General features: G+C 37.7%; 1 protein-coding gene across 2 annotated transcripts in view; it reads left to right on the top strand.

Annotated features, from left to right (window-relative positions):
* Nucleotides 1-507: 507 nt before the first annotated feature.
* FBXL20 (F-box and leucine rich repeat protein 20) overlaps nt 508-18,663 on the top strand; it is a 79,029-nt gene continuing 60,873 nt past the window's right edge. The window contains exon 1 of one of the 2 annotated variants that reach the window (XM_060781082.2): nt 508-1,050. In XM_060781082.2, coding sequence (XP_060637065.1) covers nt 1,009-1,050 — 42 coding nt within the window. In that variant the 5' untranslated portion in view covers nt 508-1,008. The remainder of the gene's footprint in view (nt 1,051-18,663) is intronic. The other variant, XM_060781083.2, reaches the window with a different exon arrangement.

Raw genomic sequence — 18,663 nt, forward strand, 5'->3', positions numbered from 1 at the left:
CCCCCCCCCCCCCCATCCAGTCTCTTCCAACTCTTTTGATTCTATGATTCTATCTCATTAGCCAAAAGCAGGCCCACACTTCCCATTGAAATGCCAATAAGTTTATATTTGTTAACATTGTGCAGTGTTCATAGGAATTCATTCATGTTTTTTTTTTTCAAATTATAATCCGACCCTCCAACAGTTTGAGGGACTGGGACCTGGCCGTCTGTTTAAAAAGTTTGTGGACCCCTGATCCACACAGTCAAAGGCTTTAAAATAGTCAATCAAACAGAAATAGATGTTTTTCTGAAACTCCCTGTCTTTCTCCATTATCCAGCGGATATTGGCAATTGGTCTCTCCTTCCTCTGCCTTTTCTAAACCCATCTTGTGCATCTGGCAACTCTCTCTCCATGTATTGCAACCCTAAGGAGCCTGAAAGGACAACAAAGCAATCCAGGCAGGCAGAGAGGCGTGCGCGCGCCCTGTTGTCCTCGGCGTCGCGCGCCCCCTCCCCCCTCCCCCTCGGTCTGCGCCGCCCTCATCCAATGAGCGGCGCTGTTGCTGGCAGGTGCGGAGTGTTTTTGTTTTGGGTTGAAGAAGAAGACGACGACGACGGCAAAGAGGAAGAAGAAGTAGTTGTAGTTGCTGCTGCTTCTGCGGAGGGAGGGAGGCCGGCCAGGCTGCGTCCTTCCTCTGCCCACCGTTGCCTTTCCTCTCGAGGGACAGGAGGGAGCTCCCAGTCCCCTCCGCCTCACCCCACCCTTCTTCCCGACGGCCTTTCTCTCGCTTTCTGAGGCGGGCCGCGGTCCTGCTCTTCTCCCCTTCCAGCGCCACCTTCCTCCTTCTCCTCCCTGCGCCGCTCTTGTGCTGAGGCCGAAGGGAAGGAGGAGGACGAGGCCGCAGCCGCTCTCCTCGTCGCCGCTGAGGAGGAGGAGGTGGGGGGCCAGGCCCTCCTCGGCCTGGCCCGGCTCGGCTGGGCCTGGCCCGGCCTCCTCACCCGAGCCGACCCCTGCCGGGCCTACACCATGAGGAGGGAAATGAACGGGGTCACCAAGAGCCGGTTTGAGGTGAGCAGAGCCCCGCCAAGTTATTTCCTCGCGTATAGATCTCTATTTATATAGTTGAGGGAGAGAAAGGGAGAAAAGAGGGGGGGGGGGTTGTTTTGTGTACGTGCCCAACGGGGGATGCGTCGCCAATGAGGAGAACAAGGGAGGGCTGCCGTTCACGGAATGCTGCGTCCACACGTACACACACATCTATCACGATCCAGCGACGTGACGGGGAAGAAAGGGCGGGGGGAGGGCTGCAGGGGGAAATCGGGTGTTTGTTTGTCTTTCGGAGTGAGGCCCCTTCCACACAGCTGAATAACATCCCACATGCTCTGCTTTGAACTGGAATGTGTGGCAGTGTGGACTCAGGTAACCCAGTTCAAAGCAGATATTGTGGGATTTTCTGCCTTGATAACTCTGGGTTGTATGGCTGTGTGGAGGGGCCCTGAGTTTGAGAACAAGGGCCCCTCTTCCAGCTTTAAAGACCAAAGAAAACAACTCTTAAGGAAAGGAAGTGTTGAGACTCATTCTCTTCAGAAGAAAGAAAAGATACACAGCCCTCTTCCACCCAGTTGTATAAAATCCACATCAAACTGGGTTATATGGCAGTGTGGACTCAGATAATCCAGTTCAAAGCAGATATTGTGGATTATCTATATTAATATTCTGGGTTATATGACTGTGGAAGAGCCCAGAGCCGATCGTTGCAAAAGAGTGAACTGTTTGGGGCAGAAGGAGAGAAAGACGCAATTCCTGTGCTTGTGTTTGGAGGAGGAAGAGGAGGAGGTCGTGGTCCCCCCCCCCCCCCCCCGGAATTACAATATTGTGTTTTAAGGAGTCCACACTCAGATAATGTGGAATTTTCTGCCTTGATATACTGGGTTGTATGGCTGTGTGGAGGGGCCCTGAGTTTGAGAGCAAGGGCCCCTCTTCCAGCTTTAAAGACCAAAGAAAACAAGTCGTTGAGAGGAGGAGGAGGTCATGGTAACCCCCCCCCCCCCTATGTCCACACTCGGATAATATCCTTCCAAGTCCCCTTCCACACAGCTGAATAAAATCCCACATTTTCTGCTTTAAACCGGGATATATGGCAGTAATGGACTCAGCCAGCCCCGTTCAAAGCAGATATTGTGGTATTTTCTGCCTTGATATTCTGAGTTATATGGCTGTGTGGAAGGGCACTGGGTTGTATGGCTGTGTTGAAGGACCCCAAGGCTTCTAGAGCCCCTTCCACATAGTTGAATAAAACCTCACTTTATCTCCTTTGAACTGGAATATATGGCAGCATGGGCTCATATAATCCAGTTCAAAGCAGATATTGTGGGATTTTCTGCCTTGATATTCTGGGTTATATGGCTGTGTAGTAGGGCTCTGAATCCACACTGCCATATATCCCAGTTGAAAGCAGATAATGTGCGATTTTATTCAGCTATGTGGAAGGGGCTCTAGAAGCCTTGGGGGGCTTCCAAACAGCCATATAACCCAGTGCCCTTCCATACATCCATATAACTCAGAATATCAAGGCAGAAAATCCCACAATATCTGCTTTGAACTGGGTTGGCTGAGTCCACACTGCCATATATCCCAGTTTAAAGCAGAAAACGTGGGATTTTATTCAGCTTTGTGGAAGGGGCCTTGGAAGGGAGGAAGGATATTTTCCACCTCTCACTGAATGAATGCAACAGCAATGAGTCTAAGAGACTGAGGCCTCTTAAGGAACGGAGCTGTTGAGACTCATTTTCTTCAGAAGAAAGAAAAGATACACAGCTCTCTTCCACCCAGTTGTACAAAATCCACATCAAACTGGGTTATATGGCAGTATGGACTCAGATAATCCAGTTTAAAGCAGATATTGTGGATTATCTATATTAATATTCTGGGTTATATTACTGTGGAAGAGCCCAGAGCTGATCATTGCAAAAGAGTGAACTGTTTGGGGCAGAAGGAGAGAAAGACGCAATTCCTGTGCTTGTGTTTGTTTTGAATGTTGAGGAATATTAACTGACTTAAAATCTAAATAGATAAAATTTACACAGAGAGGATTTTTCCCCTTTCCTATTCTGAGTGAAGGAAAGGACAAACATATTAGGGGATATCCTGTTGCCAGCACAGTAGATGCAAAGTTGTAAGTAAAAAGGCTGAGGTCTCTTCCTTCCCATGAGATGGCTGGCTGGGAATGAGCTAGCAAAGGATGTGCTGAAAAATAGGAGGAGCCACTGCACTCTCTTTCTCTGTGTGTGTGTGAAGGATGATAGTCTGGAGAAGAGGGAGGGGCTTGTGTGTAGGAGTCTCTTGTCATCATGGGGGACTAATCTTAATGCTGTTGGCGTGGCCTGGCTTATCTTGACTATGGTGTTTTCATATAGCTCCTAATACATAGTCTTCATTCCTTGGCAGATGCTGTTGAAAGGTCCTAAAGTGTATGACAGAAGCTAGCTCTCCCAGTTTGGCAGGGATGGAGAGGGAGGAGCAAAGGAATGAAGCAAGGGCATACTTACAGGACAATGTTGTGTAGGATGTATGTTTTTGTAGAAAGGTGGAGAAATTTTTTTCAGCCTAAGGAATGAGATTTTTTAAAGTCAAATACTAAACCAAATATAGAGATGCACTAGATTTTCCCCCCTATGAGATTCAAAGTCACATGCCCTACCCGTACTTGTTAATTCCAATTATCTATTAATCACAACTGTATCCAAGGCTTGGCCAATAGGAAAGGGAGATTGTGAGTGTGATGCTTTCCATGTGCGTGGTCATAAGGCCTATAAATTGTTTCCACAATAAGATAGGACCTGTGTGTGTGTAGTTTAAGAGAATTGTGGTGCTTGCAGCCCTTGGACAGAATGAACAACTATTTTCAGTGGATGATGCTGGACATATGTTCTTGTACACACTGTGCAAAATTAATGCTTAAGGGTTTTTAGAGAGAACAAATGCATAGTGTTTGCATTTGACTTCAGAATAGGAAAAAGTGGTACAGTCTAGTACTATTGTTGCTTTTTTATCCTGAAAATGAGGGTGGGGAGAGGAATTATACATTGAGAAGCATGAAGGAGGGAGATGCTGGAGGGCACACAAGCAAGTAAAGAGTAAACAATGAGCTATTCAGATAAATATGGCCCATAAACAGCATGATCTTAGACCACACACAAGCACCCTATCTAACTACGATTTCTTCTACTTCTTTGTTGTAACAGCTGCCTCTCCCCCCACCCCCACTCCTTGACAGGGAAACTATTAGTGACACAAATAAGAGCAAATGGTCTCTTCAATTGTGAAGATGTAATGTAGAATGGAAACAAATTGCCAAAGTATAATGTCTCATCAAGTGACACAGGAATAACTTCGATATGGAAAGAATGATAGCCTTCCTCAGAGGGAACTATGCATTGGACACAATTATTTCTCCAGTATGTGAATCAAAAACGACAAATGCAATTAACTGAGAAGAAATCTTGGTTCACTTGAGCATTGCATACGGAAAGGGTGATACTACAGAATGAAAAATAGCAGCAACTTCATCCAGAAACTGACTGGTGGATTGAAACAGGTAGAAATACTATTTTGGTTTAATTCTTTTTACATGTACTAAAAGTGTTTTGATGCAAGGAAGATTTATTCACAGTGTTAACTGCAATGGAGTAAAAATAATCTACTAAAAAGCCAGGTGATACAAAGTCCAATCCGAAAAGAGTTGCCTAGTTGGCGACATTAGAAACAGCTACATTTAATTATATTTATTTCAAGTATATATAATCCTTCTTCTAAACTGAAAATTAGTGTAGTCGTAAGGTGTGATGCTTGTGATTTGAAAACAGGGTTTGCTTGAGTTTTAAAGGAAAGTTGATGTGAGAATAGATCGGTGGACTATAGGAGTGATGCACTATATTTGCAGGGCTTCTCATGAAAAGTTTTGATAGATATCCTTGAATGTTTTTATTGGAAGTATTTATTCTGCAATTGGTATTTGCTAGAGTCTGATTCATTCAAAATTGTTTCTATATTGCTTATCATAAGAAGGAAAAGCGAAAATGCACATTCTAATTTGCAAAAATGTTCATCTGATAATATGAATAGGTAAAAAAGTGCAAATTGCCATAAAGAATGACAAGTCTTCCCATATTGTTGCTTGCTCTAGTTCTCCTTTACTGTTGCAAAAAGGCTCATACCTTAGTGTTGGAAAGATAAATATCCACTATTGATCATTCAGTGATAACAAGATCTTACTGCTTTAGTGAAGCGTGAGCATCTATTTTGATGGCAATTTCAAAAAATAAATTTTGAGAAATGTGGTTAGTTTGTGTCCGTGTATATCTTGTTTATATCCTATGTACTTCTCCTTCCCTTTTTATTTTATTCTTTCTCATTCCTGTCATTTTTTCATTATAGTTGTATTTCTAAAATCCAATAAAATTAGGTAAAATAGTTTTAGATATTTCACAGTCAGATACAATGGAAATGTGGTAAATGTCTATTTTAGATATATAGTGATACTACTTAGTAATGTAGATGATGGTAGTTCACTGTAAGCTGAGTATCTCTTATGCAGAATTTCAAAATTTGAATTTGTCCACAAGGGTGACTGACATAATGATTTTTATGGTTCCATGTGCATAGACTACTCTATTTTAATATGTTTACAATTATGCCAATACAAGTAAAGATTTGAATTTATTTGACTACCATATGTAAACCAAATAAGTGCAGTTGATTGATTCTATCTTGAGGCAAATATTTTTGATAACGTGTTTGAACTACCGGGAAAAACGAGAATCTTTATAACATTTCAAATAACAATTTGCTTTCTAAATGGCAAGTCAGGGAAACATTCTTAATTAGATACGCATTGATTCAGGCAGTAGAAATCTTCTACTTCAGGATTTTCTAGCGAAGTCTAAAGATGGTAGCTTATTCACTAAATGTTAAATGCATAAAGTATGTGCAAACTAGCCAGGTACACTGACAATTAAAGCATTGTGCACAGTTATAGTCAACAAAGATTTCTTTACAATAAAAGGTATATAACAAGAATTTTTCTGCAGGATGAGAATTATAAAGCAAGTGTAGACATAATACATTCTAAATATTCATCACACTTAACTAGTGTGTATAGGTTTCTTTAGACGACAGAAGTAGAATACGGTGGCTGGAGATATCTTCCAAGACTCCCAGTGGGTATCTTAAACCATGTGTAATAGTGAACCTAATTTTGTCACAGAATAGCACTGGAGGACCTAGAGAGGCCCCTAAACACTTATGGGAGGAAAATATTTGGTCATGGGTAAGTGAAATATAGATATCAAGTCCAATACGGATATCAAGTCCATATCATACTGGAACAGTAAGCCATGACTTAGGCCAGTGATTCTCAGCTTTTGGTCCTCCAGAGATTTTGGCTTCAGTTTCCAGTTCTTCTAATAGTTCTCCACACTTCCTGGGAGATCAAAATATCTAGAAAACCAGAAACTTACATTAACTGGCTTAAGGAGAAGTGTCTGCATGTAAATAAACTGAACACAGGAAAGGTAGAAAGGAGGGAGCATATGGTCACATGTTTTTACTCCATTAAACTAAGGCATTGCCTAGGGAAAACTTTGTTCCTAGCATTCAGTGGCTGTCGTCTTTATAAGGAAAATTGATCGAACAAAGCATATTTTTTCCTTTTAAAGAGGCACTAATATTTACAATGCACAATGTGATTTTTAGCATATAAGTCATCTTCAATGGTAGCTGTTCAAAGTACATATTTTAAGATGTGGGAGAGTTGTTACATGTGCAGAATATTAAGCATTGACAATGACTTTTGTCAAGAAATTAGAGCCACATCATCATCATTGTAGATGATCCCTTGTGGCTGAGGATGATTGTCTTCCAGAGAAGCAGAGTTTTGGCGATGGGTCCATAAGTCACTGTAGAAACCTATTTTGAACCTGTATGGTCTATCACAATCAGGACATCAATTTCCAAATGGCTTACAGCCTGGCTGTTACTTAAAGGAGTGTGTTACTTACACATTCTTACTCTAAAATCACCCTTAAGTCAGAGAATCTCTCCATAAAATACTTGTAGTAGCAGGAATGGGATTACAGATCTATATAGAAAGTGACTTATGGTGTCCCATACCTTTTCAAATGATTATGAAGCTTAGAACATAGAGAATATTAGACCTAGGGAGTTATGGACACATTTCTGTAGATTTACTAGGGGGAGGAATACTAATCAAAATGAAAGAGGAGATTAATTTATGAATGGTGTATTTGATGCATGTCCTGAACATTTTGGCTTTAATATTTGGTCTAAATGTATAGGTTACTTGGCTGTTGCTCTTCATTCAAAATGTTTTAACCAAAATGTTTGACAGTTCACATGCTAAAGTGGTTCTTCATTGAGTTGACATTGACTGCAAATTTCCTTTTCTCTAGAAAATGTTTTCTGTTTTGAATGTGTGAATAGATCTCTGGGCAGAAATGATGACTTTTCCAGATAATACTGCATGAATGAATGAATGAATGAAGCTTTATTTATATCCCGTCCCATCTCCCAAAGGGACTCGGAGCAGCTTACAACAAAACAATAACATAAATAATAATAAAATACAATTTAAATCACCAGAAATAAAACTAGTAATAATAAATAAGATGGAATATAACTCAAGAATGTAACAATCAATATAAAACTATATGAAAGTTTAGCATATGAAATATAAAACATATAAACATTAAAACGAGTAAACATCATGTGACCTGCTCTTGATAGTTTGAGCACTAGAGTCAATTGAAATTTCGTTTAAACTCCAATGGTTAAAATTATGGTTATTAATAAAACTGAATAAAACAAATAATCTCTATTCACATATGAGTCATGACAAGGTTTGGGGCCAAAATTATAGATCTTGAGCTTACCCTTGGATAAATTGAAGTTCTTTCCACCAAAAGGAGAAAACACCAGTAATTTAAGGGGAAGCATAAAATATATGCTGCCACCACCATTTTTCTGTCCAAGCCTTTGAAAAGGCTGGAAGCATTGTCAGAGCAGAGAGGATAGTGGTGGCTGGTATTTTCTTTAGGTTTTCCAAGGATAAACTAAGCTCTCTCCTTTTGCTTCTCTATTCAAAGGAGGACAGTACTTGCATTAAAGTCAATCCGGGTTGTTTGGCTTAATTCTTTTTAGTAAGTATATGTGGTTATAATTTCTTTTGTATACATTTGTTTATTTTATTCACATATATCCTCCCTTCTTCACAATAATGGGACTGAAGGCGGCTAGCAACATATCTAAACCAATACAGATTAAAAACTATACAGAATTTCTGATTAAAATGTAGATATACAGTTATCTGAAACACAATTGAATAATATATCAGTTGAATACATTAAAATATTATAATTAAAAGAGTATACATACCATAAAACATAAAAAGGACAATATATCCTTAAAAGTCCCTTTGAATAACAAGGGAATTGGCGGGATTGTCTGCCCAATTAAAACGAAAGATTTTGTGAAAAACCTGAGTTTCTGTACTAACTTTGACTAGGTAATTGGACAGTGTTCTTGCTTTGTTGTTCAAAAACATCTCCTAAGGAGGTGCAGATTTTTAAAAATCTGCACCTCCTTAGAGCACTTTGATTAAATTTAGAATCAGTATTTCAGCTTCACAGGATCTTCTATAGTCTTTGTGGTAAGATGAAAGGTGCTTGAAGTTTGGCTAAAAGAAGGCCAAGATACAACAATTCTAAAAAAAATCCTTGAAACATACTTTTATTTAATATAGATCCATGTTTTGCACACATATTTCCTATTTCAGTTATTTTTCTTTTTGTTAAAATCAGAGTCTGTCAGAATCTTAGGGAAATAAAATCAGTATGTGATTCTTGTAAAATGATCATAGAAACATTGGATATGTTGACATAAGAACAAACATCAAAGAAGGAAGATGACTAAAGAATGATCATATGATTCTATATCAAGTGCTGTTTGTTTATTTTCACAAGTTTATATGCTGCTTGATAAATACTCATGAAATTTACAAATTTCAAAATTAAAACAGTCATTAAAACCATGAATTTCTACAACTGAAACAAATCAGCTGAAACATCATTAAAATATAAGAATGTTAATGACCAGCAATAAAATCTAAATAACAAACGGATATAAAGACTGTGAATAAAGGCTTCTAGAGACAATAAGACATGCAAATATTTTGTAGCTTTTTTATATAATAGTTTTTTATTAAGATTTTAAAAATAACATTGAAAGAGGGAGAATAATAAAAAAGATGATAGGAAAGATATTTTGTAGCTTTGAAACAATGTGGGTATGACTTCTTCCACTCTTTTTTTTTTCAGTTGAGGAGGGACAGACATTTTCAGAACAATTGGGTGGAAATGTAATGTTAGCATCATTTACTCATTGAAAATCACTTTGGTACTTTGGGTATTATGTATAATTTGGCTTGGCATTAAATTATCATTTATAAGTTACTAAAAGTAGAATTTATTTAGACAATAATTATGAATTGTACTCACTTTTAATTGTTTTTTTGTTACGATTAAGGATTTTGCATCTTCATTTGAAAAGAGTCCCTATTAAAAATCTTTCATTTTTCCCTGTTTGTTGAGAGTAGGTTAAAAGTAATAAAAACAGATAAAACCATCAACAGTTCTTAAAGAAAACATAATTTTTCTCCTCTGCTTTTCTATTATGTCACACAGATATTAAATGCTTGTTCTATTAAAAGAACAGAGAAAAGGAAATCAAGTCTAGGGATTGCAGTGATCTAATACTGTGTGTAAACATACATTATAATCTTCCTGTTGCATAGTTTTTAGAAATCATTTTGAGGCAACACTTCTGCCACGATTCTATATTCAACTCACATAGCATTAATCTACACTCATGGGATTTATGCACACTGCTTATGCTGCACCATCTTTCTTAATACCAGATTTATCTGCAAGGATGCTAGTTTATAGTCCTGTTGTCCTGTGGGGAATATTCAGAGACATACCCACAATTTCACTGAATAAAGAAGTACATTGAAGGCACTGCCACATGGTTCAGCAGGGGCTGAGAATCTGCACCCACTTGTGCAATTGTTATATTGTAGTACTCTTGTTATACAATGATTTCACAGTGCCCAAAAAACCCTGATGCATAATTCCATCTGTTCTCTTGAACATTTCAACTTTCTAAAACAAAATATTCCATTATCCACTTTCATAATTTTTCCAGGGAAGAAACAATTTTGGAGACCTCTGCCATGACTTGATATGGTCTTTATAATAGGCAGGAAAATTCAGGAACAGCTGCTCCTTCAGGTAGATAGGTTTTCTGCTATTCAAGGCATTAAAGATTATCATCAAAACTTTAAATGGCTGGCATCTGTAGCTGACTCAGTACTTGGATATGCATTCAAAATAACTGATTCCATGAGTGGCAACTCTATTCCATTCTGCACTAACTGAAGTTTTCAGATGATCTCCACAGGTGTTTCTGAAGTAGCATTCAATTCCTATGCTGTTTACAAACTACCTATGATTTTTATTTAAGATACAGTGATTTTTTGGTAAGATTTTGGAAGTTTTAAATTTTGCTGTCAAAAAATGAAACACCAAACTGCATGTCATTTAGTTCTTTTAAGATTGACGTGTTTGTCTTATTTTTTAAAATTGTCATTGGATATCTATTGTCTGAATTTTCAAAAGTTTTTGAGATCAAAGTGTTTTACCTAGTGTTAATCAACTTTGTTTGGTTGAATAATGTATCTCCAAGAATAGCTGGTTTGGGGCATCTTTCCGCCATCTTTTGTCTACACCAAGGGTGGATAACTGTAGGAAGTTAGGGGGTTGCATTAGCCCCATAGGAGACTTGGGCGAGTCTTTACTACCCCAAAATGCCCTCCAATATCTTCTAGGAGTGGAGCTAGAGATTTCCGCCATGTTTTAAAAACCCCTTGACAATTTTAGGCCCTGGAGCAGCCCTTTGTTCTTTTTTTTTTTTCTCAAAAGACTGCTCCTGAATTTAAAATGGCCACCAAAGGGGGGGGGGGGAGCAGAATATGGTGAACCCATTAGAGGCCATTTGGGGCAAAAATGACCCCTGTGGGCGGCATTTAGCCCAATGGCAACACTTTGCCCACAGCAGGTTTATATTGTAAGCCTTACACGGAATTCTAAACTGTATACCCTATATGCTTATCTATAAGTCTAGAAATGTCAGCAAAAAATTAACCCCAAAAACTGGATTGACCTATCCATGGGTCAATCTAAGGATTGTACCTTAACTCATATTAAAAATGAATAATTCCCTTCTCCAAGTAGATTGGTGAAAGAAAAGTTTGCTTTTTTTCTAGAAGAATCAATAAGAACCACCAACCCCTTCACTTTCCACCTTGATGCTACTTCTGGACTAGGCAGTGAAATGACAAAATCATTGGTGCTTTCCTTTTTCTGTGGATAACCTTCCATTTATCCATGGGTCATATGATAAACCATAATCTTGGCTTCAAAACTTGTCCTGACTTATACATGAATATATTTGGTACTTCTCAGAAACAGTTTCAAACTCTCCCAAATAAGAAGCAGATATCTGATACCTTAAGTTTGACTTCCTGCAAACTTGAAATAGGTCTTTTCTGTTTCATCTAACGTGATGAATTGTTTTATATGTGTTTTAGAACTTATTTGTTGTATGTTATTTTATGATGTTATTTATTGTATAGCATTGGATTTTGCTGTTAACCGTTCTGAGTCCCTCCACAGGGGTAGAGAAGAACGGGATATAAAAGCTCTAAATAAATAAATAAACAAATAGCTTACCAAAGGAGGACTTTCAAATCTATAGAAGTAGTTGCTTTGTCATGGATGTGACTCTGTGTGGGATCTGATGAAAAGAAGACATTCTTTTTCAGTTGGTGACTTGGCAGGTCGAACTGTCTATGTTGTAACCCCTTTAAACTCACTAGTTTAACCTTTTGTCTGGTTCCTTTTACAAAATCTCCATTATTTTTTGAGAGCTGTAAAGCTGGATATACAAATCTCTATGTGAAACCTAGCTTCCTAATGTCTAGAGAGTTTAAACTCTGAAAATTATCTCACATAACAGATGGTATTCAGAACCCATTTTTGTGTATGTCTGTTAGCTTCTTAAGTCTGTTGGGCATTCACCTATTTGGTATCTTAACACATTTGCAGGCATATTGATTGTGCGTTAAACATTGTTTTCATATTCCTTGTACCTACATGTCATAATCAGCTCATTACATTTTTAAAATGGTTATTAAAATTTCTTTTCTTCAGTAAACTGAGTTAGCTGTACCAGAATGAGAGCATATGTCAAGAATGTCTGTTCTGAAGGTGTGGCTCCTATGGAGAAAATAATCACTTAGGTTGCAGCACAGCAAACAAGGCAGAGAATTGCTCACTAGGCTGCCTGTTTTACCCTTTTGCTTGTGGCCATCAGACTTAGTATACCATATGTCACAGTGAATACTTTGCAGATTGTTTCATTATCTCTATAGCACTAAAATTGATGTGCTTAAAATTGACTTGGAGTCCTTAACATTTTAACTGCTATACAACCATACTTTAGTCAGTCAGTCAGTAGCCATTATTTCAGTCAGCAAACCTTCGGCTGAAGTCATATTTCAGTTAATAAAGAAGCTCTGTCTCACAAAGTCTTTCTATGCATATCTAGCATGCATTTTCCTCCTTATCCTTTATCTGGTTGGATTTCTTTTAACAGTGGAAGCATGCAAAAGATATTGAAGGAAAACTGGAGAAACACGGACTTCAAATATGTTGCAGCACAGTACCTGTAGTAAAGAATGCAATAAAACTTGGGCAAGGAAAGAACATGATTCTACTCTATTCAGTCCTAATTTAGCAGTATATCTCTGCCTAAACAGCAGCTGTTTCCAGAACCCCATACTGAGCATGTGAGAACCGAAAAGAGAAGAGCAGATAAGTCTTCCTCAACAGCTGCCCCCTAGCATATTCTAAAAACATTAATATAAAAATATAAGAAAAGTGAAAACTGGTGAAAAGAAAAAGTCATTTAATGGGTACAGTTTGGAAGAAACCTTCAAGTTTTCTAAGACTCAGAATGTTTTTTTTTATTTACTCATGCAGGATGTATGTGACTTGATGGTTTCACATGTGCATGTTGTTTTGGATGAAATGTTGGGGAAAACATGTTGAAGTGTTGTTATTTTCTATGGTACAGGGGATCTATCCGTAATATTTTTATGCTATTTATGCCCGTGATGTGAAATTTAGCAATGCTGAAGAACCTATTTGCTTTGTTAAGTGAAGTAGACCTCCACAGTGAGTCCTGAGAAAATAGTAATGCAAAAGCAGTTGTATGGATTCTTAGTTGAAAGCAGCAGAGTTACAGTGGTCTCTTGTCAATATGCTTTGCTACTAATCTATCCATGACTTAAGTAGCAGTAGACATAAATTGTACATAGTTGTAAAATATATTACTGGTAAACTTGCAAATCATTTTAAAATACTGTAATATGAAGCATCCAAGATATTCCAATGGGTGACTTCTCTGTAGCTGAAAATTGTTTGGACTTTATGTGTCAACATATATAAAATCATAATACAATATGTTGTTGGATATCTGGACTTGTCTGTTTCTGCAGGAATATATCCAGTGGTTGTTTTGTTGTGGTGAAAATTGGGAACTTAAGGTATAGTCCATTCACTGCTCATATGTAAGCCACGCTAGTGATAGGTTAATTGCCTCTTTAATTGTTTCTACAAATGCACTTTCTAGAGTGAAAATATTAATGTATTTCATTAATACTTTATATTTTTATCTTACCTTTAAACATAAAAGAATGCCCAAGGTGGGAACAACAGAAAAAAGTAAGCAGAAAAGAAATCTAAATGATCATTCTGAAGAGTTGTAAAAGTAGCAAGAGTTGATTGATTGCTCAGACTGATAACATATACAAAGGCAGTATATTCTACAATCTGGGAGGAACACAGAAGTCTCCAGTAGCCCTTTGAAGTGGACCTCCATAGGTAACACTATTCTCAAAAGAGTATTTCCTGAAGTTTCCAGCATCTGGGGAGATAAATAATAAGACAGGTATTCACTCTTAGACAGGAACCAGGCACAAAGCCATTTAAAACTTTAGTGGTTAAAAGTAAGATGCTTAACAAGATGTAAAAAGTAGTAATCATTGTAAGTGTTTCAATATGGGAGTGATATGACATTACTGTGCACCAGTTAGCTTACCTGCCACATTTTGTAGCAAATGAAGTTTCCATACACTCTTCAGGAATGCATTGAAAGATTCAACATTTGATTTATGAGTGCATACACGAGTGCTGTCAAATTCAATGCATTCAGGAAAGGTCGTAGCTGATGAACAAAGCACAGTTGTGGAAGATTCCCAATATAACATTCCTGCTATGTGGGAAATACTCCCAAGCAACGAACTAGACATTTTGAGGAATTTCAGCTCCTACCAAAATAGGTTGATATGAAATCATTGAGCTGGACTTTCTACTAATCAGCAGTATCTTGTCAATATTTAATTTAACCTTGGTCACTATCAGCTGCTCCTTGATGGTAGGAGACTGGGTGTTACCAGCATTTGTGACACCTAACTCCAAAGCTCTGAATGACCTTTCACATTGGGTACATTTGGATACTGAGTGAAATAGGAGACAGGACAAAATTCTGTTGAACACCATACTCAAAAGGACATGATGTCAAGTTGATTTCCTGTATGCAACCCAACAGAAAGTTTTGGCACTACTGAATTTAATTTCACTAATATCCTGTCCAGCTAAGCAGTCCAGAAGGATGCCATGGTTGATAGTATTACAAGTTGCTAAAAGGTCCAGAACCTTTTAAGTCCCCAGCAGATGTCATCTACTAAGGCAACCAAAATTGTCTCTGTCCTATATTCTAGATGAAAGCCTAATTGAAATGGATCCAAATAATTGATGTCACTGAGAAGCATGTGAATAAATGTCTCACAAAAATATAAACTCTCCTATAAATGTAACTTATTGTTTGCTAGTCTATAAAATGTATTTCTTTTCTGATTTGCATCCAGGTCAATTAAAAATACTTGAGTGCCTCAATGTGGGATATTTTTCTGATCCTGATAACAATTCCAGTAAATTGGAGACCATAGTAATGTCCCAAGTTTGGAAATGTAGAATCAGAGATAATCTATAATACCCGAACACTCAAAACACATACTCATTTGAGGTGGACTATAAGTCAGTCCTACTGTATTGGGTAAGAAAGGTAGCCAACACAAATGCAAAAGATGTGTTGGATCTAATTTTGTCTCACCTGTTGGGGGGGGGTGGTTTGTAAAAATAAATAATAGCTGGGTCCAACTCAGAAATTCTAGAGTAAAATGTGACTCCCCAAAACCAGTTTCCTGTCAGGATGTGGGTGATTATAAGAAAAAGGACTAGGAGTTATTCAGAATGTTTCAGAAGAAAATACATAGAATTATAGAGTTGGAAGAGACTGCATGAACATCTAGTCCAACCCCTGCCATGCAGGAAAGTCCATAAGCTTCTGGATGCGATAAACATTTGGGATCTGTTTCATCATATACTACTATTCTGTTCTATAGGTTACTTAAAGTGATTCTATTATGACAGTGATTCACTATATCTCCCAACAAATAATGATTTGTCTTTTGCAGTTCCTGCTTTGTCTGCTACCTTTCCACTAGAAGCAGAAAGATAGAGTGAAGTCCAAAAACTGACTTTTGGGAGGGATTAATATAATGAAAATACACAGAAAATCTGTACACCAAAATGGTTTTATTACTGGATTTATAGCACTCCACATAGTTGTAATATAACTTATCAGTTATCTTTTCTCCTGGTAATATTAACCTTTGTATCAGTGTTCCTTCCTTTTCATCCGCTCTCCCAGATGTCAGTAATATTTGTTTGGATTTCTTGGAAGAAGAGTGGGATAAATATATGATAAATTATTCAGGTTTAAAAACATTATCTAGACTTTACAACTGGTTCCAGGTTACCTGTATAGCATTTCTGATCCCTAAATGGTAATCGGAGCTCTTTTGTTCTGTTTCTCTTGACCAGGAACAGGCAAAGTGTGACCCTTCAGATGCTGGGCTGCAGTGCCAATCAGCATTAGCTGACATTGAGTAGAAGTGTGAAGGCCCAGGAAAAGCTAACAAAAAAAACCAAACCTTTTTCTGCCCAACATTTTATTTTCTTTGAAAAATAAATTGTTGACTATTTTATCTCAAAATGATAATAAAATATTTATATGTATTGCTCCAAAAGAATTTTTTTAAGTAAAAAGACTTTTTAATGGAAGACTATATGCAGTTCATAATTTCTGGCAGCTTTAAATATCTAGTGTTCAGAAATCATGCCACAGGCAATCCAGCAACATCTGAATGACTGCACTTTGTCCACTACTGGTTCTCAGTCATCATTAATTGTTGAGTCCAATTCGTTGTTTTAGTTATATGAATTTTCCTCACTTAATATGTTGTCTTATACAACCTCCCTTCCTTCCAGTGAATATGTACACAACCCCCTGAAGTTTATGAAATACAAAAAATAATCTCAACCTCACCTCTGAGGAAGCTTGCCATAGATGCAGGCGAAATGTCAGGAGAAATGCCTCCAGAACATGGCCATATAGCCCGAAAAAACCCACAAGAACTGAGAATCTCAATGTATATTAGTAGACATTTTTCATTAAGAAATTGTGTATGCACAAAGTTTTGCACGAAGACATACTTTCAAACACTGAGATAAATAAAGTTATACCGCTACATTTCAAATATGATTGTTAAGACAGTTTTTATATTGGAAACTTGAAAGCAGTAACATAATCATACAGTCACGGTTTTAAACCGAAAATATGAATTGCAGGATGAGAGGTAATACGAGAGCCAATATAATGAAGTGGTTTGACCATTGGGATTGAACTCTAGAGGTCGGGGTTTGAATTCGCACTTAGCCATGGAATCCCACTGGGTGACCTTGGACAGGTCAAACTCTTTCAGCTGCAGAGGAAGACTAAGTAAACCCTCTGTAAACAAATCTTCCACAAAAAGCCCTGTAATAGGTTTTCTTTAGGGTCACCATAAGTTAGAAACTAAGTTGAGAACATACAACAACAGAGAGAAAACTATTTTCTTAGGTTTGCTCAAGGACTGAATGAGATCTTTATTATGTGCCACGTAGCAGAAAATAGATGTGGTATTAGTTGTCAAAACAAGCAACAAGTACCAGTGTTGATTTTTAAACAGCCACTGCATACTCTCCATAAACTGTTCAAGTAGAAATAGCCTACAAAAATATGCTGAAGATTACTTCATATTAATATTTGGAATCCTTCATATAAAGTTGCCAGCCCAGAATACCTTACTAAATTAATTGAAAGAGAGTGGACCAATCCTTGAGACAATAAGGGAATGCCAGCAACTAGAACTCTACAGCTTCCTTCCAGAAAATACAACATACATACAACATACAACAATCCATATGAAATAACAAGAGTGGTCATATATGCGCTACATCAGGGATCCTCAAATGTTTTAAACAGAGGGCCAGGTCACAGTCCTTCAAACTGTTGGAGGGCCAGATTATAATTTGAAAAAAAATGAATGAATTCCTATGCACACTGCACAGATCTTATTTATAGTGCAAAAACACTTAAAAACAATACAATAATTAAAATTAAGAACAATTTTAACAAATATAAACTTATTAGTATTTCAGTGGAAAGTGTGGGCCTGCTTTTGGCTGATAATATTGTTGTTGTTGCTTTCAAGTTGTTTCAGACTTATGTTGACCCTGAGCAAGGGTTGGAGGGCTGCATCCAGCCCCCGGGCCTTAGTTTGAGGACCCCTGCTTTACAGCATCATGCTGTAAAGCAGGGGTCCTCAAACTTTTTAAACAGAGGGCCAGGTCACAGTTCCTCAAACTGTTAGAGAGCCAGATTATAATTCGGGAAAAAAAATCCTATGCACACTGCACACATCGTATTTGTAGTGCAAAAAACACTTGAAAACAATACAATGATTAAAATGAAGAACAATTTTAACAAATATAAACTTATTAGTATTTCAGTGGAAAGTGTGGGCCTGCTTTTGGTTGAGGAGATACGATTGTTGTTGTTGTTGTTGTGTTCTTTCAAGTCATTTCAGGCTTAGGTTGACCCTGAGCAAGGGCCAGATAAATTACCTTGGAAGTCTGCATCTGGCCCCCGGGCCTTAGTTTGAGGACCCCTGCTGTAAAGCATCAACTGTATTCTTACAAAAGTTAGAAACTACCAGATTTGGTGTTTAATGCCTGCTATGAAGATAGAAGACTTAGTCCTGAGTTTGAAGCATATGCAACTGAAATAGCATTGAAATTTCCATGAGCATATGTCTACTCTAGATGCTTTGGCAAAGTAGTCCCTTGTTTTCTTCACATTTGACAACATTGTATGTGTTCTGAATTCTGGTTCACATGAGAGATATTTAGTTCAGTTGTCAGTTACAGTACATACAGATTGCAAAAAAGTTTGATATTGGTGACTTCATTGTGTAAAAAAACCAAAATGAATGAGCATTCTCATCCGTTTCTACTCATAAAGCCCACAAGTACAACAATG

The sequence above is a fragment of the Anolis sagrei genome, chromosome 6 (assembly GCF_037176765.1).
Source record: "Anolis sagrei isolate rAnoSag1 chromosome 6, rAnoSag1.mat, whole genome shotgun sequence".
Classification (NCBI taxonomy): domain Eukaryota; kingdom Metazoa; phylum Chordata; class Lepidosauria; order Squamata; family Dactyloidae; genus Anolis; species Anolis sagrei.